Source organism: Oncorhynchus tshawytscha, linkage group LG33 (genome assembly GCF_018296145.1).
Source record: "Oncorhynchus tshawytscha isolate Ot180627B linkage group LG33, Otsh_v2.0, whole genome shotgun sequence".
NCBI classification, from domain to species: domain Eukaryota; kingdom Metazoa; phylum Chordata; class Actinopteri; order Salmoniformes; family Salmonidae; genus Oncorhynchus; species Oncorhynchus tshawytscha.
In genome coordinates, this window is record NC_056461.1 from 27,262,549 (window position 1) to 27,283,700 (window position 21,152).

General features: G+C 42.5%; 1 protein-coding gene across 1 annotated transcript; it reads right to left on the bottom strand.

Moving 5' to 3' along the window:
* Positions 1–263: 263 nt before the first annotated feature.
* On the bottom strand, positions 264–14,987 carry LOC112231059 (serine/threonine-protein phosphatase 2A 55 kDa regulatory subunit B alpha isoform-like). The gene is made up of 10 exons (XM_042311750.1): positions 14,724–14,987; positions 6,760–6,837; positions 4,463–4,560; positions 4,142–4,307; positions 3,917–4,029; positions 3,612–3,789; positions 3,329–3,493; positions 2,989–3,158; positions 1,943–2,034; positions 264–1,843 (listed from the first exon to the last, which is right to left on the bottom strand). The coding sequence occupies exons 1-10, from the start codon at positions 14,728–14,730 to the stop codon at positions 1,564–1,566; spliced, it is 1,347 nt and encodes a 448-aa protein (XP_042167684.1). The 5' UTR covers positions 14,731–14,987; the 3' UTR covers positions 264–1,563.
* Positions 14,988–21,152: the final 6,165 nt, after the last annotated feature.

A 21,152-nucleotide genomic window follows, 5' to 3' on the forward strand; every position in this document is an offset into this window, starting at 1 on the left:
GGGCGTTCACTACTTTCACAATTACTGGCATCTGTATATTTCTGAGAACAGAAAGACCTTTTTAATTGGATAATGTGCACATATGCATGTACCCAAGGTGCACAAAAACAAGTCCTTGTATAAGAATGTCATGTACCTGGGGAAAAGTCAGTATTCATATTTCCATGTGGGGGGTTATCAACAGAGGGATGTCATCCTCAGACTATGGCAGGAATACAGTCTATTCTGAAGCAGAATGTAATGACAAGGGCGTGACACATTAGTAAAAAAAAAAGAAGGTATTTACTTTATTCCTGTCATTGTAGATTTACAACAGTTGGATTGTATTTGTAATTGTCAAACATCATGATTTCAACCTTCAAATTTCACTGGTGTAGACACAGGCTTGACGAGCAAGATCATGGTAATGGGTACTCCGATTCAGGATTTTCCTTGAACCTAGCCACTGTTATAGTGGCAGTTCTTCATGAAATGCCGGCTTAAAACGCTACACACATCTATAACGTTTCAATATGTCATTTGCGTTATACTAATAGAGTACAATGATACAGATCACGTATGATACCTATAGCACTTCTTTGACAACAGAAAACCGTCAACAGGAAAAAAAAACAAGACACAGCAAGAACTCTGGTTCCCAGACTCAGTCAATTCTCTCCCAAGCCTTAGCCTGCTAGTCCACTCACAGCAATTCCAAGGAGTCCTCACTGGGCCAGACAGACTGGTTGTGCATCTAGTAGTGTGTGCAGAAAGGACCAGTCACACTACATACATACATACAACATGCCCTCAGTACATGTTTTAAAGTGTTCCTCTGAGGTGCAGCAGTCCACCAACAGCTTTGAGAGACAGCTAGGCTCTTTAATAAGTGTGAGTTTGTTTCCTATTGGGTTTGTGTATGCATGAATTGTTTGTGTGTGCACAAGTGAAGAAATGTGATATGATGAAGGCCGAAACGTTAATCTTTTAACCTTGCTTAAATAAAACAAGTCATTTAACGGTGAGCAAGCATTGCGCCTTTTCCTTTCTAATTATGAAGACGAACAAAAATAAAAACTCCAGTTCTGCAATTGAATTAAAAACAAAAAACAAACAGCTTGGCAGTTGACTAATAAAAAAAACATGACTATGGCACCAGACAATGAGAGGAGTTGAACAGGAGTAGGGATGGTTCTAGGTGTGTTTTGATTTTTCTAACCATCAGCAAAAAAACAAAACAAAAAAAAAAGTGTGCTTGTCAGACATACATATAAAATGGTGCTCTTTACCCATGTTGCCCTGGGGCTGGGCTGGGTGGGGGCGATACTTGGCGGGCGGCACACAGATTGGCACAACATCACCGAAACAATAACAAGTTGAGCGACGTGTCACTGTACCACAGAGGCTGATGGTGGGCAAGAATGAGGTTTCAGTTTTCCACACCTGGAAACATGGCATAGTCTGTTTTGTCCAATGACAGGTTTTGTTGTTGTTGACTGCGACGTTGTTGTCACTCAATCACTGTCCTGGACTAAAATTAGAGGCTGAAGGTAGTGGATGTCATGTCTGCCTTCACGGGCACATCTAGTTCACTTTGTCCTGAAATATGTAGAGGTTGTTGGTGGTTGCCACAGCGATGATGTTGTCCTGGGGGTGCCAGGCAGTGTGGAGGATTTTCTTGTTGAAGTCCAGGCTGTCTACACTGATCTCGTCCTTCTTCCGCTTCCCGCCGGCACACACCTTGCGGGGCTTCAGGACCTGCCGTGGCTTACTGCTCTCCCGGGACGCCTCCAGGGTCACGTCCCGCCGCTGGCCCCGGTCAAACATCCGGAAGAAGTTGTTGTACGAGCCTGTCATCACCACACTGTAGAGGGAAATGAGGGAGAGGATTAAAAGAAGAAATGAAGAACCTAGGGCTTGTTATTGTAATTTATGAATACAATGAGAACTTGGCAATGCTAACCTGTCGTTTCCATTCCAGCAGCACTCAAACTTGTCAAAGATGCAGTCGTTCTCATAGAGCGAGCACAGCTTACTCCTGAGGTACTCGTGAACCTGCCATGGAGGGAGACAGACAGGTCAAAGGTCTTCAACATAGAGTCACATACCCGAACCTCAGCTCAGAGTTCACAACAGGGGTCAACTCTGGGTATTTAGGAGGGTCATTTTAATTAAAATGATTGAAATGGCTTACAACACCATTAAATAAGTTCAAAGTAAAACTCATTGTTTGGGTTCAAATTTTTTCAAGGTGCAATAGTGCAGCAGTCCGGCAAGAACATAATCTTAGAGAACCCTCTAGTGGACATTGTCTGAAACGGCATAAAGAAAACGAGGTGGGTCAGTCCTTGATAAAAACCTACCCTCTGATAAAAATAAATAAATATTCTACCATATATAATAATATATTGGGTGTCAACCCACTCTGCACAGAGTGGGTGAAAACACGCTTTGGCGATTAAATTTCACTTCCTTATGTTATAAAATGCATTTTTACCAAGACAAATATGATTATTCATGTTCTGAATTGTTCAGTGGGGTCTCGCTCTAACATTTCATTAACAGTGTATATCCATAGTTGGATTTTGTACCTAATACATCCGATAAAAAGCAGAGCTCTGCTGACAGAGCAGTGCAGATTTCTCGAAGCAACTTGAGGATTTGACATGTTTCAGTGCTCCGTTGACATTTCACAGAGATAAGCTTGTTTTTGTGAGAAATCTTCACATTAATATGAAAAGTGTATACTAACATATGAAAATGCTACATGTCACGTCTCAAAATCAATAATACCTCGATATTGTTTTATGTCATGCGGATTCGAGAACAAAGATGAGTTCAATGGGAGCCTGTCTGGTAGCTTAATTCTTGCACAGCATCCTGCCTAGCTGACGCGATGCAGTGCAATTTTCCTTATTTTTGACTGGGTTATTATAGAGGGGTGAGGTTTGGACCATTGGTTTTCTTAGAGAATTATCTACACATTTAACTCTCCTCTACCAGTCTCACCTGGAACGTCTCCACAGGCCTGGTCTCCATGTTCAGGTCCCAGATCTTGACAGACAGGTAGTCTCTGGTCATCATGTAGCGTCCGTTGTGGCTGAACTTGACATCTGAGATGGATGAAATGATCTCAGAGAAGAAGGAGCGGTTACTGGGGTCCTCTGGCTCCTCGAACACTGGGGGGGGTTAGTGCATGTTGCTGTGCTAGCTAGCTTTTTCCAAGATATTCCCACATCTGTCCTTAGCAGCGATGTGAATTCATTCAAGCCATTGGTCAAATGTGTAAGCCCCTAATATAGAGGTTGATGCTGAAGCCTCTAAGTGACTGGTGATCATAGGTACTCACGTTTGGAGTGCTTGTCACATAGCGCTGATGCCCTCATGTCACAGAGGCGGATGGAGCCCTTACTGCTGCTGTAGACAAAGGTGTTGCACTGGTTAGGATGGAACTCAGCTGCTGTGATCACCTCTGTCAGCTCCTCCATGTTGACTGGCTTTATATCCACAATGTCTTGGAGGGGCTAGAGTCAAGGGGGACTAACAACTACTGAGAAGGTATTCGGGATAAACTGGTGGTACACACACACACACCCCCACCCCCCCTATAATTAACAGCTGGTTGAGGATACTAAAGCTGCGGTCAGTGATCTCCTGGTGCCAGAGGTTGATGCGCAGGTCGTCTGCGGATAGATATGTCTCATGGTCACTGTTAATTGAGATGGAGTTGATGTGGTAGGTGTGGGCGTTGGCAAACACCCTTCGAGGGCTCGCCTCCACCATAAGGTCCATAGGTCTAAACACGGGCACCTGCAAGGGCACAGAGGGAAGAGTTAGCGGGTGAGGGTCTATGAGTTTGGGCAACACCCACACAGTGACAACAAGTGTCTCTCTAAACTATAGCCCCAGGCATGTAATCAGCTAGCTAAGCAGGTACCCGAAGTGCAGTGACAGTGTTGGGGTCGATGCAGCGTCCATCCTCCTCTTTTAGGTTGTAACCCTCCAGTCGCTTGTCTCGTTCACTGATCTTCCACAACTTTATAGTTTTGTCTGCCAATCAGAACAGACAAGTAGATAAATATATTTAACAGCCAAACAAAGCTCGTACAAAAGTTCACCAGAGAGTGAACTGGCTGTTTGTAGGTGAAGGTAACGGACTAACCGTTAGTGGACAACAGGAACTGAGCTGCGTTCTTCTGGGGCAGCCAGCGGATTTTATTGATCTTCTCCTCAATCTCCAAACTTTTCAAGTAGTCAAACTCGGGCTCATGGCTCTGGAAAGTGCTGTAAACATTGTACTCACTGCGGGACTGTGGCTGACTCTTATTCTGTTAGGAGGAGGAAAAGAGGATATGGAGAAAGGCAGAGGAAAGGCTGGAAAATGTTCGCTTTTGTTTTCATCATCACCTTTTCATTCAAATGTAACTAGAATTAATAATGCAGATTTTGAATTCAAACTAAACTTCCAGACAGGCAGCCATACCTCTATTTCCTGCTGAAAGATGACAACCCTGCCGCCCTTGTCTCCTGTGGCAAGCAGCTCTCCTGAGTGGTTGAACTCCACAGTAGATATGATGTCGGCTGAACAACATCAGGAAAACAAGAAATCAGGCCACTATCATTTTCTATCCAACACTTAAGGAATTTCAGTTCATTGTATCCATGCAAGGGCAGGTAGCATGTCAGCATTACAGGCATTGGATTAGTTAGGGAGTCTGTCTGATGTCTAGGAGCTAGAGTCTTAGGCCTGGATGAGTTGAGGCAGGCCATAGTATTCTACTGAGGATGTGAACGCATCCAAAGCAAACACACAATGATCGGTAACCTAGTTTCTACAGGCCGCAGCACACATTACAAAAACAGCAGTATGGAGGCTTTTTAGACAGAGGCTGACACACACGCTTTGTTGCCTATTGGAGCAGAAAGACAATGCCGAGAAAGGTTGCAGCAGGAGGCCATTGTCTGGGCTGAACACCCTGGGGCCGAGGGTGGGGGTATGTGGGTGAGTGTTTGTATCGCGTGTAAGGATTGGGAGGCTGAATGCCACGTTGTCAATACACTGACTGACCCCCCCATTTACCACACATACATATGCCTAGTGCCAGTCTACAGAGTAACACACACACACTAAATCCTTAAGAGATTGACCTATGACCATGAGCAGTGCACACAGTGAATGTGAATCAGTTCATCTTCTGTGCAGGTTTAGACTGATCTAGGATCCAGACCTACCACTTCAGCCCAGAGGCGGACCCCACGGCGGCGGAGTGCGACACCCACACTGCTCAAATCACAGACAAATGCACCTTTATTAGCCCAATAATGTTGTTGGCAGAACACTGGCTCAGTAGAAATGGTAGACTATAGACTTACGGACACCTGGTAATCTGCTGCTCTTCAGCAGCTAACCAGAAATATGGTCCATTCTACAAATCAGGGCTCTCTCTAGGATTGGGTGGTGGTGATGTAGCCCCGAGGTTGGGTACGGGGGAGGTCGAGCATTTAGCATTTTTCAAAAACCCATAACTGCGATTTTCTAAATCCTAGAGTCTTATATTATATCAAACACTGTACCAAACACTGTAGTAGAGTGTTTGATCCCAACTTAAATTAAAGTGGTCTCAATTACACATATTTCTAGGTTAAATTTAGGGGGTATTCAAAATACAAGTAGGGCTGTGACATACCAGTACTGCAATATTTTTTTTCATGGCAAAAATGAAAAAACATATGGCTATATCAAGAGGTCAGATCAAGAACTGATTATTATAGGCCTACTAATCTAACAGCCCGACATGACTTTCTCTGAAGAGCGATATTAGTGTAACAGCTCTCTGCAGTGTCTGTTTTCTACCACGTAGCAACACACACCGAACTACCACAACACGCACTTCCTTGCTAGTCAATGCGCTTCCTCATACTATGGTTGCGGGGATCAAAGCATGTGCCGGCAAAAAACTGTTCGCCTAGTTTACTAAATGCTGTAGCTAACTACCTTCGTCATAATGCTGCCATACCTAAGGTGATAAGCACATAACTACAAAATAGTGGTTGACTAACACATACAATGTTGGAAAATGTTTATTGCTAAAAGTTCGTTGTCCATTTGCGCTACCATTTTCCTCACACATCATTGGTGTCAACGGGGACGAAGTGGAGGGCTGCCATCCAACATGGAGGAGGAAAATAATACTATGACAACGGGGGATGGGCCCAAGGAAGGCCAGAGCAGAGTTAAGAGTTTATTTCTCCTCACCAAAGTCCTCTGATTGGCTCAGTTCCAACTTCAGACTGTTAATTGCGTATTTTTCGTAATAGGACCTCAAATTACAGCCATGGTACGCAAAACGTGTGCAGGTTGGCAGATCTGAGGATTTGCAGGAGATGATAGAATTGCTTGGCAACTCGGCATACAGTGCACCTTTGCTGGATGTTCAGACAAACTGTCAGCATGAGAGGCCACAGGACAAAAGCCAACAAGAGAAAGCAGCAAGCAAGCCACTGTGAGAAATCAACTTCGCAGCCACTCTTGCACATAGTGTTAGACTGTTTGCAAGGATATCAGTGTGATATTTAGGGAGATTAGGAGACATGGGTGACCACAAGGGAATGCAAGATAAGTGGATGAGTGTGTCTCATTGACTAGGATTTATCCAGCACAATAGTTTACAATAAATTACTATGATTAACAACTACTAGGACTCCATGATGATTCTGCAACAAATACTGCCATTGGTCATAGCAACAGTGGTACTGTACAATGTGAGTAAGGGTCCTTACCTTCGGCCACGTCATCATCAATGGCACCCTTCACCTGTGAGAAGCACCACTGCACGTCATTGCTCCCACCTCCAGTTCCTGAAATGGCAGAATGAAAGTTACGGATCAAGATATCGCATGATGGTTTACGTTACAAATCTGACAGGAAGAGGAGTTTAGAAGAGAGGGGGGAACCTGTATCCTGACCATTGCAGTGAGAAAATGTGTAGTCTCAGGTCATTCTGTGTCTGTCTTGGTCTGATCTCGTGCAATAAGCCAATTTGTCTTTAATAACATACTTCATGGACAGACAATACAGTAGAAATTAACAGGACTGTACTTCCACAGCCTATTGACAATACAACTCACAGGCACTGAGGCACAGCTCAAGATCACCAGCAGTTAATGTCAAAAGGTCCAACAACATACACTAGGTCAAAGCAGGGGGAATACTACAGTACGATATTTCTATAATACAGCGCATTTGGAAAGTATTCAAACCCCTTGACCTTTTTCCAATTGTTACATTAGCCTTAAATCTTTCCCCCCCTCAATCTACACACAATACCCCATAATGACAAAACTTTTAGAAATGTTTACAAATGTGTGTGTGTGTATATATATATAAAAAAACAGTAATACCTTATTTAAATAACCCTTTGCAGACCCTTTGCTATGAGCTTCGAAATTGAGCTCAGGTGCATCCTGTTTCCATTGATCATCCTTGAGATGTTTCTACAACTTGATTGAAGTCCACCTGTGGTAATTTCAATTGATTGGACAGGATTTGGAAAGGCACACATCTGCCTATGGTCCCAGTTGACAGTGCATGTCTGAGCAAAAACCAAGCCACGAGGTCGAAGGAATTGTCCGTAGAGCTCCGAGACAGAATTGTGTCGAGGCACAGATCTGCGGAAAGGTACCAAAAAACTTCTGCAGCATAGAGGGTCCCCAAGAACACAGTGGCCTCCATTATTCTTAAATGGAAGAAGTTTGGAACCAACAACTCTTCTTAGAGCTGGCTGCTCGGCCAAACTGAGCAATCGGGGGAGAAGTGGCCAGACGGAAGCCACTCCTCAGTAACAGACACATAACAGCCCGCTTGGGAGTTTGCCAATAGGCACCTAAAATAACTCAAGACCATGAGAAACCTCTTTGGGCTGCCAAGGGTCACATTGAGAGGAAACCTGGCACCATCCCTACAGTGAAGCATGGTGGTGGCAGAATAACGCTGTGGGGATGTTTTTCAGCAGCAGGGACTGGGAGACTAGTAATGATCGAGGGAAAGATGAACGGAGCAAAAGTACTGAGAGATCCTTGATGAAAACCTGCTCCATAGTGCTCAGGACTTTAGACTGGGGCAAAGGTTTACCTTACAACAGGACATCAACCTTAAGCACACAGCCAAGACAATGCAGGAGTGACTTCGGGACAAGTCTCTGAATGTCCTTGAGTGGCCCAGTCAGAGCCAGGACTTGAACCCGATTTAACATCTCCGGAGAGACCTGAAATTAGCTGTGCAGTGACCCACCCCATCCAACCTGACAGAGCTTGAGAGGATCTGCAGAGAAGAATGGGAGTAACCCAAATACAGTGCCAAGCTTGTAGCGTCATACCCAAGAAGACTCGATGCTGTAATTGCTGCCAAAGGTGTTTCAACAAAGTACTGAGTAAAGGGTCTGAATACTTATGTAAATGTGATATTGCAGTTAGTATTTAGTTGTAATATTTTTTTCTTTCTTCAAAAAACCTGTTTTTGTCATGATGGGGTATTGTGTGTAGATTGAGGATTTTAAAAAAAAATCAATTTTAGAATACTGCTGTAACGTAACAAAATGTGGAAAAAGTCAAGGGTCTGAATACTTTCCGAATGCACTGTAGATCAGAAATATAAAACTTTCCCCAAAAAGATGTGCACAGCCAGCCTCAAATTTGTCAATATCAAAATCTCTCTTGCTGGGTTAATACAGGTACAGTATAACTAGTCCTGACAGGTACTTGATTGAAAACTGGCATTACACAATGAAACAGGTTGAGTTGTACATTTCCACATGTAATCATTTATTTCATTGCACAATGAAACTGGTGAGATTTGTCAATACAAATATACGTTTGGGGTGTAGATTGGTTGGGTGTGTGATAACTGCAGGAGCGGTTATGACAATGAGGTTCTCAATGCAGAGGGGGAAGCCTAATGTCCCATCGATAAAAGGCAATGGGACTGGTTTATTTTCTGAAATTAGGTTGTCATCTGCCTCTGCAGAAAATTGTGATACAAGCACCATAGAGCCATTTGGCAACAAGTAATAACTTATTCCATCTAGGGCTGGGCAAGATGGCTTAGAAATCATATCTAGATTATTCCAAATTTATGGGCAAAAAAAGAAAAAAGAAGAAGCTTTGCTGTACAATTAAAAAGGTCAAATACACTGCATTTCAAAACAGTCAGCAATAATCTAATGAAATGATCTTGTGAAATTAGGGTAAATATAAACTTTTTTGCAGTAATCACTGATCTGGCACTCATGTCTGACTTGAAAATGCCCTTTTCGTTACAAATTGAACCAGAACCATGCATTATGCATTTTCACTAATAATTACTAACTTCTTGTAGCACGCATTATAGAAAATCAACACAGGTTTCAAACAACTTCAAGCACAATCCCATGTGTTAGTGAATAGCCAGATAATGTTTTTTCAAGTTGCCAACTACTTGCTATTTAAAAAAAGGCATAACAGTTGAATTGTTATGAACACACCCTTCTGTCCATCTGAAAAGGATGTTAGCCTTTCCACTTTGTTCCGATTTTGAAATCAAGTAGCTTACTTTATTTTGCAGAATGAGAACAAGTTGCCAATTCCTTATAAAATAGAGTTGGGTGCTCATTGCATTTATACAACAGACTAGACAGTATAAGTCTTTGGCTAAAATGATGCTAGCGCTACATGGTAACGCAATGCAACACGCAATCAATTGAGCATTCATTTTCCAGAATCAATGATCCTACTAAAACAGGAGTGTCTTCTCTGAGAGCAAATTGCGTAGTTGGAACATAAAAAGGTATCGTTAGAAAGGTCAGCTTCCTCTAATTCAGTAAAATAATTTCTCAGTGTGCTTTGATGTTAATATGACTGATTCTGTTGGACCAAACAGCGAGTTAGTAGAAATCTCTCAACTTCGTTGGTGTGACTGGTAGGGGCTTGGTGTCTGTGTGTGTAAACAGAGAGGAAGAGGCAAAGCGAGAGGTTTCACTATTGCCAAAATCTGTCCAAAATAAGCCCAATGCGTTTATTTTGGATCTAAGCTTGTCGCCAACTTTCCAGCCTTTGGGACGCCGACGCCGATTGTTAGGGCGGGGACATGAGTATCTCGTCATTATATTCAGATCTCCGGTGTAAATGGGAAGGTGCACACAGCACAGATGTAGCGAAGGAGATGAGACCAAAAAGACAAGACGACATAATCACTCATAAAAACTAAAAATACAAAACCTTGATTCTTGTGATACAGGTATTTTGAATATTGCGCAAAAAATGAACCCGAATGAATTCGATATATATCGACCAGTCCTAATTCCATCATTAGAGAGGCATTGCAAAGGCCTATTTAGCTGGCTAACTTACAATACATGCTGGAAGGCAGACAGGCCTATATTTAGAGCGCTGCCTACTTTGTCACACTGAATAGGGAAGTCGATTGAATGGGCTGCTGCACAGTCACTATGGGGAGTTCTTTCTAGAGTGCCCAGTTAAATTGTGCATAAGAGGGTTGATTTACAGTGGGGTAAAAAAGTATTTAGTCAGCCACCAATTGTGCAAATTCTCCAACTTAAAAATATGAGAGAGGCCTGTAATTTTCATCATAGGTACACTTCAACTATGACAGACAAATTGAGAATTTTCCCCCCCCAGAAAATCACATTGTAGGATTTTTAATGAATTTATTTGCAAATTATGGTGGAAAATAAGTATTTGGTCAATAACAAAAGTTTCTCAATACTTTGTTATATACCCTTTGTTGGCAATGACAGAGGTCAAACGTTTTCTGCATGTCTTCACAAGGTTTTCACACACCATTGCTGGTATTTTGGCCCATTCCTCCATGCAGATCTCCTCTAGAGCAGTGATGTTTTGGGGCTGTTGCTGGGCAACACAGACTTTCAACTCCCTCCAAAGATTTTCTATGGGGTTGAGATCTGGAGACTGGCTAGGCCACTACAGGACCTTGAAATGCTTCTTACGAAGCCACTCCTTCGTTGCCCGGGCGGTGTGTTTGGGATCATTGTCATGCTGAAAGACACAGCCACGTTCCATCTTCAATGCCCTTGCAGATGGAAGGAGGTTTTCACTCAAAATCTCACGATACATGGCCCCATTCATTCTTTCCTTTACACGTATCAGTCGTCCTGGTCCCTTTGCAGAAAAACAGCCCCAAAGCATGATGTTTCCACCCCCATGCTTCACAGTAGGTATGGTGTTCTTTGGATGCAACTCAACATTCTTTGTCCTCCATACACAACGAGTTGAGTTTTTACCAAAAAGTTATATTTTGGTTTAATCTGACCATATGACATTCTCCCATTCTTCTTCTGGATCATCCAAATGCTCTCTAGCAAACTTCAGATGGGCCTGGACATGTACTGGCTTAAGCAGGGGGACACGTCTGGCACTGCAGGATTTGAGTCCCTGGCGGCGTAGTGTGTTACTGATGGTAGGCTTTGTTCCTTTGGTCCCAGCTCTCTGCAGGTCATTCAATCGGTCCCCCCGTGTGGTTCTGGGATTTTTGCTCACCATTCTTGTGATCAGTTTGACCCCACGGGGTGAGATCTTACATGGAGCCCCAGATCGAGGGAGATTATCAGTGGTCTTGTACGTCTCATTTTTCAAAATAAAAGCCTGAAACTATGTCTAAAGACTGTTCACAGCTTGAGGAAGCCATAAGAAAAGGAATCTGGTTGATATCCCTTTAAAATGGAGGCAAGGCATCCAATGGAACAGAGAGCTTTCAGGAAAAACAGCACTTCCTCTTTGGATTTTCCTCAGGTTTTCACCTGCAATATCAGTTCTGTTACTCACAGACAATATTTTGAGTTTTGGAAAATTTAGTGTTTTCTATAATAATCTGACAATTATACGCATATTCTAGTTTCTGGGCCTGAGAAATAGACCGTTTCAAATGGGTACGGTTTTTAGCCAAAAACGAAAATACTGCCCCCTACACTCAAGAAGTTAAGCCATTTTGCCACAACTTTGGAAGTATGCTTGGGGTTATTGTCCATTTGGAAGACCCATTTGCAACCAAGCTTTAACTTCCTGACTGATGTCTTGAGATGCTTCATTATATCCACATAATTTCCCCCTCCCTCATGATACCATCTATTTAGTGAAGTGCACCAATCCCTCCTGCAGCAAAGCATCCCCACAACATGATGCTGCCACCCCCGTGCTTCACGGTTGAGATGGTGTACTTCGGCTTGCAAGCATCCCCCTTTTTCCTCCAAACAGAACGATTGTCATTATGGCCAAACAGTTCTATTTTTGTTTCAGCAGACCAGAGGACATTTCTCCAAAAAGTACGATCTTAGTCCCCATGTTTAGTTGCAAACCGTAGTCTGCCTTTTTTATGGCGGTTTTGGAGCAGTGGCTTCTTCCTTGCTGAGCGGCCTTTCAGGTTATGTCGATATAGGACTCGTTTTACTGTATAGACACTTTTGTACCTGTTTCCTCCAGCATCTTCACAAGGTCCGTTGCTGTTGTTCTGGGATTGAGTTGCACTTTTCACACCGAAGTACATGGACACAGGACACGTCACCTTCCTGAGCGGTATGACGGCTATGTGGTCCCATAGTGTTTATACTTGCGTACTATTGTTTGTACAGATGAACATGGTACTTTCAGGCGTTTGGAAATTGCTCCAAAGATGAACCGGACTTATGGAGTTCTACAAAAAATATTCTGAGGCCTTGGCTGATTTCTTTTGATTTTCCCCTGATTTCAAGCAAAAAGGCACAGTTTGAAGGTAGGCCTGAAATGCATCCACAGGTACACCTCCAATTGACTCAAATCAAGTTAATAAGCCCAAAGCCACAAAATCAATTTCTGGAATTTTCCAAGCTGTTTTAAGGCAGTCAACTAGGTGTATGTAAACTTCTGACCCACTGGAATTGTGATACAGTGAATCATAAGTGAAATAATCTGTCTGTAAACAATTGTTGGAAAAATTACTTGTCATGCACAAAGTAGATGTCCTAACAGACTTGCCAAAACTATAGTTTGTTAACAAGAAATTTGTGGAGTGGTTCAAAAACTATTTGAATGACTCTCGACATGAAGTAGTTGTGCTTTTGTATTGTTATGACTTCATGGGGCCTACTAGAGTGAATGGGCTGCTTATTCTTTAACATTATATGATGCTGTGTGTGACTTCTGCAGCCTGTCTATCAGTCGTGTCTATGTTTGACCAAAATTAGCTCTCCTTCAGTGCCATAGAGTGCACAGGTATTAAGGTCACTGTTCTTTCAGCACCATTAGTCTTGTCACCTTTGATGTGACATAGTTGTCCTTTTTGGTGATGGTGTTATAGTGGTGTTGGCTATCATGAGTTGTGTAAACAGTGCATTATTTTATGCTGTGTGTCACGTTGTGTCTATGCCGGTTCGGTCTTTGTGTGTGCGGCAGCCCAAAGCACGGCCAGGCCTGTTAGATTCATTCAAAAATTATTGCTCCTCCTTCAATAGAACTAGAATGGTCCAACTACAGTAGATATGCAGGGCGCATTAAGTGAAGCTATTTTTTTGTCCCTCTGAAGGCCTAGGTCCTATAGTCACGGTTTACCACTGCAGAAATCACCAAAATGGGTTTGCCCAGCCTACACTGAATCTCATGCATAATCTGAGTCATAGCTAGATGCATTCTGCATTAGATTGACTTCAGCCAGGTCTTTATCATCACACCTAGCAATCCACCTGAGGGAAATGGCAGTTATATTGTGTTGATAATCTTCATTTTCAAGTACACGTAAATATTAAATCAAATCCCACATCCAGTTGAATTACATCCAGCTGTAAAACTCAACTGTGACTCATGGCTTAATCCATGATGGTGGTGGGGCATTAAAGGTGAACATCGTACAGGTATGTGCAAGGTGCTGTTCAGAAGAAGCCAGTCCTCATCCACTAATCTTTCACATCATGACTCCCGCTCAACTCGCCAGTCAGTCTGCGGCGACTGGCAAACCTGCTAAATGTGTTAAGATAGCCTTCCATTGCAAGACATCATATAGAAATGTTGGTTCGAGAACGTGAACTAACCAGTAGCCTTGCTATCCCACAATGCAGGACAGAGGAAACTCACAAATGCCACCGGTGTCTCTCTCAAAGTTTAGGTTAGCTTGCTGCGCACAGGCCTAGCAAGCTACCAGTAGCTAGTTAGCTAACGTGATAGTCCTATCACATTATGGATAATTTAGCAAGCTAGCTAGCTTGACTAACACTAATTGGTCGCATGGCTAACTCACCTCACCTTAGACAGTTAACTATATTATATGCCATAGCCACAATGGTAACGGAAAGTATAGTCTTTGGTATAACTGCGGCTAGCAACAGTATAATACTAACAGTTAGCTTGAAATGACAGCGATGCATATTAGCTAGTTATGATGTGTGAGAGGAACGTGGAGCTAGGACCCCAGTGATGATGATTGGTTCAGGGCCAGTGATATGTCATGAGTTACCTTACTTAGTTAACGTTAGTTAGCTTTAGCAGTTAGTTAAGTTAGCTAGACTTGCAGTTACGTTTAAACACAGTATTGTTTATATATAACGTCATTACCGCCGGTATATTTCCTAGCTAACGTTAGCAGCTAGCTAGCTAGAGATATATACATATTTATATTGCAATGCTATATTTAGACTTCTCTAGCTAGCTACAGTTCCGTTATTACCACCGGTAGCTAGCTAGGTGTCTTATCAGTTAGCTACCATTACCTGCCATGGCGAGTGGGATTCTAGCCGCGCGCTCGATTCCCGGGCTTGTATGTCCGGGTATGGACTCGTGCAAGCGGTATTTCTCAAATGATGGCGCTATATAGTGGGACAGAGGTTACGGGCCACCCTCCTGCTTGACTTTCTTTCCTCCCTCTCCCGGCTTGTTCAATCACTCGCGCACCCTCCCGGACAAGTCCTTCCAACACCAGCCATTCGCAGACAGTTCAAAATGGCGCTACCGCGTCTGGTCTTTTTCCACTATGGTCCATGCTATCTGGGATCCTTGGGACGTCCCAACTCTGACGTTACTCTTCTTCTTCTTTGTACGGGGCTTTCGGGTAGACTAGACGCTATGTTTCGTATTGCTGCCGTTCACAGTTTGGAAAGTGCATAGCACATTTGTTCACGAGAAAAGGAAATTGCACCGCCATCTAACCTGATACACCACTATCCTCACCACCCCCTCCCACTACTTTGGCCCAAACATAACCTACTCCAGGCCATAGGGCTGGGAGGCTGCAACCCCTTCTCTCAAACCCCCCTGTAGTTATTCTGCACTAAAATCTCTGATAACCAAAAACTTCTCTGCGGCTGCTACTACCTGGAAACTTCAACCTGTCTCACTAGCACAGGACATTTCTGATCTCCAGCAAAATGACCACCCACACAATTGAAACACTCCTCTTTTTCAACTGAAACTACACATTATTTTGTTCCATGCCCTCCTCCACACTTCTCACACCTCAGAATCTACCTCCTACATACTGCTGCAACATAATAATAATTTATTACATTTCTATAGCGCTTTTCATGGAATCTCAAACTGCTTGAAGAGCAAAAAAAAAAAAAAAAAGCAATATATCATGAAAGGTCAGCCAGTAGAGGCCAATAATTTGAAAGCTGCATCCTCTGCAAATGGAGAGGATCAGTTCATGGCTTGAACAGAGAGAGCTGGTCAGCGGATGGTAGACAATGGTGATGATCTTGTTGAGGGCAAGACTGGGAACCAGACTGAGTCTTATAGCCACTGGACTTCTCCTCTTCCTCTCTGTATAACACCCACTTGGGTGATGCCTCAGCAGCTCTGGGCGCCAGAAGACTCACCACACCAGTCATCCTCATTATGAACCCTCTGCCTCAGCACTGCTGTATTTCTGTGTCTCCCATTCCTATCACGCTTCAGGCGACTCCTCAAATTATGTTCTCAAAAGATCTTGAAATTGGCAGCCAGGTGAAACAAAGACGATGGACCTGTGTCCAGATGCATTGTTCAAACAAAAGCTAGCTAGCCAAGCAAAAAAGCGTTAACCTGTCAGTCAATCTGAAAACCTGTGGCTCAAAAAACGCCAGATATATGCAATAAAAACTTGATGTTATCAAATACAAAAAAAGCTGATTTAAAAAAACAACAATTAAAAAGTAAAAAAACAAAACATGTACACATTTACAGGAGCTCTGTGCTAAGGCTGCTACTAGGGCGCCATGGTGACTATAACGTGACCATAAACATGTTATCAGGCTACTGCTTTCGTCCTGAGTCTTGAAACGAGCAGCTGAGCAGCAGACACACAAAACATCTAAACAAGTCCATCTAACGTTACACTATTGAAGTTGTAAATGTTCTAGGGTCTTCTTCTTGTGAATTTCCCGGCGGATTTGACGCTTTTCGTGTATTGCTCTCAGTTGGGGATGTGCATTCCACATTGTAACAAAACAAAACATTTAAAGGAAAGGGGAAATGGGAAAAACTTAAGTTGCACCACCATCTAAACCTGCACCTAAACACTATCCCCCAAAACCCACCACCCCATCCCATTACTTAACCCTAAATGATCCTACACCAGGCCATAGGCTGGTGGATAGAACCCTTTTTCTCAAAACTTCCTGTAGATCTTCTGCACTAAAATCTCTCACACTCAAATCTTTCCCTCCCGATGCAACTACCACATCTATCGTCAGTGATTTCCGCTCCATCAGTGCACTATGTTGATCACCGTGGCTATAAACGCAAGAAATCCAACCTTACTAAAACAGCCTCTCTGGGTCTCACTCTTCAGACCTACTCAATGAGGGGCTCCCAGTCAACTCACTCACCCTTTGGCTATCTTTTATACTCTTCACCGCCTCACCACTCTGGCAATCTCAACCTGTCTCTCTCTCACAGGGCACTTTGGATCCCAGCTACATGGGCACCTCCGCAGTTGTCTGCTAAATTAATTAATATAGCCCACAGCCATATGCCATAGCCATATCAGGGCCTAACATAAGGACAAGTCAGAGTATGCTATTCGGTTATTCTGAAAAAGACTGTCTAAAATAAATAATGGATTTATTTTGATGGTGTAGGCTATATTAATTGACTTATTATACTTTTTTTTAAATGTAGATGTTCCAAAGGTCTGCATCAGTGGCTTATAGGCTATGCATGGAAGCCAGGAGATGCTAAACATGTTTATGTTAATTAACTGTCAATTACCATGAGACCGGCAGTTATTTGCTTGACAAAATGTCATAACCGCCACAGCCCTACTCCTACTGGTCCAAAATCATCTCTGGTAGAAATCTTAGGGCATACATTGAAAGTCTCCCCTACACCCGCCACTGCAGGTAGGCCCACTTCTACCTGGACTGGCTCAACCTCAGAGCGCTCACCACTGCTGTCGGACTTCCTTTCTCAAGGGAACACGAAGACCTATAAGTCATATGACTTGGTTTGTAATCCTTGTTAAGTATCTTGCTAGCTGGATCGAATTCTCCGTTAGCTAGCCAGAGAAATGTTGAGCAACATTAGCCAACTTAACTGATCAAATAACCGAGTTTATGGTGTGAAAATTAGCTGGCTAATAAAGTCAGACAGCTAACGTTAGCTAGCTAACGTTACAACATCAGATGAGCTAACGCTAGTAACCTAACCAATTCTCTATGGTATTAACTGGTATATGACTCCTTGATGTTACCTAAAAGTTATAACGTGTTAGTTGCTTACTGGATCCTGGCAATCTGTGTGAAATGTTAACTAGCTAACAAACTATCTGTGAACTAATGTTTTCCCTCTACAGTATGTGGTTAATTTTCTGAATGAGAGAATTAGGTGAAAATGATACATTGCTTGTTAAACAAGTGGATTCAGGGATCAAGTGTAGCTGGAGCTGGGCTTGGCTTAAGCTGGATGCCACTATATCGGTGAAAGGAACACCACACTCTTTCCCTCTTTCCCACTTTTTCAATACAGTGGATAAAAAGGGTGTACTCTCTGCCTGAAAAATATCAATTATGCCAACAAAGGGTATCATGCTCTGCTGGTACATCGTAGAACAGATGTCCACAGGCAGAAAGTGTACAATGTAATAATGTGCAGTGTAGCCCGAAGATATTGCCTTTGTTTTATTGAACTTGACAGTAACACCCGTGTGTGAGTGAGGGGGGATTATTACATTGTTTACCCAGTGAATGTTATTTTTGCACAGATGTAGCCTTGTGCACTTGATCGATGTCTACTATAGTGGCCACTATAATAGAGCAAAAAAATAGAATGCCTGTTTGTTTCATTCCATTTCTACTTTAAGAAGTTTTTTCCCATGTGCAATATTTAGATGTGTGTGGTCACAAGCGGTCTATTATAAACGCTGTCATGGCTAACTGCAATATTAGTGTATTGTTTTTTCTCAAGACTTGAGTGTCATTTGCAGTAAAGTCTAGGCAACAAATAACATTGGATTGCTTTCTTTAATTTATTTAGCTGTGAGTTAGGTTTACATTAACCACTTTATTTTACACACAGAGACTGATCATGTAGATCATATTCTTGTTGTTTAATTAGTAAAAACCTGCATTTCCCCCTAGCAGGGATTTTTTTTTTAATTTTCACCTTTTTGGGCCCTCAACAGTTTGCATCCCTGCATATTCATCCTCTCCAGCACCACCACAACATCAACATGTGAAAATGGCACCTTTCTATGTTTGAGGAAAAAAACAAGAGGAAGATAAGTGTTTCCAGTGACATTGGTGTGCATCGTGTGATTTTAACCAATTATGAGTAGGCATTGACTACTAATTGTCTACTAATTGGTTGATTATGTCATTGGAAACGCTTCTATCTTTTTTTTTACTACAAAACATAGAAACACTCCATTTTCACATATGTTGATGTCGGGTGGTGCTGGAGATGATGAATATGAAGTTGAGCAATTTAGAAATGTCCCTTTAAAGGGTTAAGGTTAGGTAAGCGTTATGCTTAAAATTAGAGGGGTTAAAGTTAGAGTTTAGGGTTTTCTGATAGCACTAATGTAACATCGGGAGAGTGATGGGTGTGGAGTCAGGCGCAGAGAGCAGAAGTTTCACGGGAAAAAAAAAACACTTTAATGTCCTCAGTAAACAGGAACAGGTACAAAAATGGGTGAAGCCAAAACAAGGGGCAAACACAACCCAAAGACCACTGTTGAATAAACCGGACAGCGAAAACCCAAAATCGACAATATACCACCTACGTACAATAACAACAAGCCCGCACAACCACAAGCGGGCTAAATGAACTTAAATAAAACCCACCCCAAAACCCCAAAAAGGAACAGGTGAAAACAATTAGACAAAAACAAACGAATAGGAAAAGGGGATCGGTGGCAGCTAGTCGACCGGCGACGACGACCGCCGAGCGCCACCCGAACAGGAAGGGGAGCCACCTTCGGTGATATTCGTGACAACTAACCCTTCCTCCATAGCCACAAAGTCAGATTCTACAGTACCAAAATCATATTCCAAAACCATAAAGTCAAAATTGGCTACACAAAATGAAAGTATGGATAACTGCAGACATGGAGTGTCAAATCACATTTGATTTTATTTGACCTGTTTGAGGGGTGTCTGAAAGTGGGCGTTGCAAAAGAAGTGGGTGGATCAACGACGATGGGTGTAACATCAGCGCTTCAATATTGGTTAGACCGGGCACAGCCAGGTGCACCACGAGTCAGTTTAATGTTTACATAGCAGGTTAAGAGAACTAATGTTAGATTAGACTAGATTAGAGTTTAGTTGTCACATGTACAGGGTTGGAGATGTAATTACAGGGTACAATGAAATTCTTGAGCTCTGAGATCCAACAATGCAGGACAAAGCCAAATAAACAATATAGTGTTGGTCCCATGTATCATGAGCTGAAATAAAAGATCCCAGAAATGTTCTATTTGCATAAAATGCTTATTTCTTTAAAATGCTCAAATTGGTTTACATCCCTGTTAGTGAGCATTTCTCATTTGCCAAGATAATCCACCCACCAGACAGGTGTGGCATTTCAAGAAGCTGATTAAACAGCATGATCATTACACAGGTGCATCTTATGCTGGGGCCAATAAAAGGCCACTCTAAAATGTGCAGTTTTGTCACACAACAACACAATGCCACAGATGTCTTAAGTTTTGAGGGTGCAATTGGCATGATGACTTCAGGAATGTCCACCAAAACTGTTGCCAGATAATTGAATGTTAATTTCTCTACCATAAGCAACCTCCTACGTTGTTTTAGAGAGATTTGGCAGTACACACAACTGCAGACCATGTGTATGGTGTCGTGTGGGCAAGCGGTTTACTGAAGTTAACGATATCAACAGAGTGCCCCATGGTGTCGGTGGGGTTATGGTTTGGGCAGGAATATACTACGGACAACGAACACAATTGCATTTTATCGAATGGCAATTTGAATGCACAAAAATACAGTGACAAGATCCAGAGGCCCATTGGGAGGCCCATTTCTTTTAAGGTATCTGTGACAGATGCATATCTGTATTCCCAGTCATGTGAAATCAATAAATTAGAGCCTAATCAATTTACTTCAAATGACTGATTTCCTCATATGAACTGTATCTCAAGAAAATCTTAGAAATTGTTGCATGTTGTGTTTTTTTGTTTTGTTCAGTATATAATAAAAATAGATAATAACAATACAAATAATAATACATACATACTGTACACTACTGTGGACACCTGCTCATCGAACATCTCATTCCAAAATCATGGGCATTAATATGGAGTTGGTCCCCCCTTTACTGCTATAACAGCCTCCACTCTTCTGAGAAGGCTTTCCACTAGATGTTGGGTTATTGCTGCAGTGACTTGCTTCCATTCAGCCACAAGAGCCTCAGTGAGGTTGTGCACTTCCACAACAATCTCGACAAACCGTTCTGTATAGACCTCGCTTTATCCACGGGGGCATTGTTATGTTGAAACAGGAAAGTGCCTTCCCCAAACAGTTGTCACAAAGTTGGAAGCACAGAATCGTCTAGAATGTCATTGTATGCTGTAGCGTTAAGATTCCCCTTTAATGGAGCTAATGGGATTAGCCCTAATCATTGAAAAACAGCCCCAGATAATTTTTCCTCCTCCACCAAACTTTACCGTTGGCACTATGTTTTGGGGCAGGTAGCGTTCTCCTGGCATT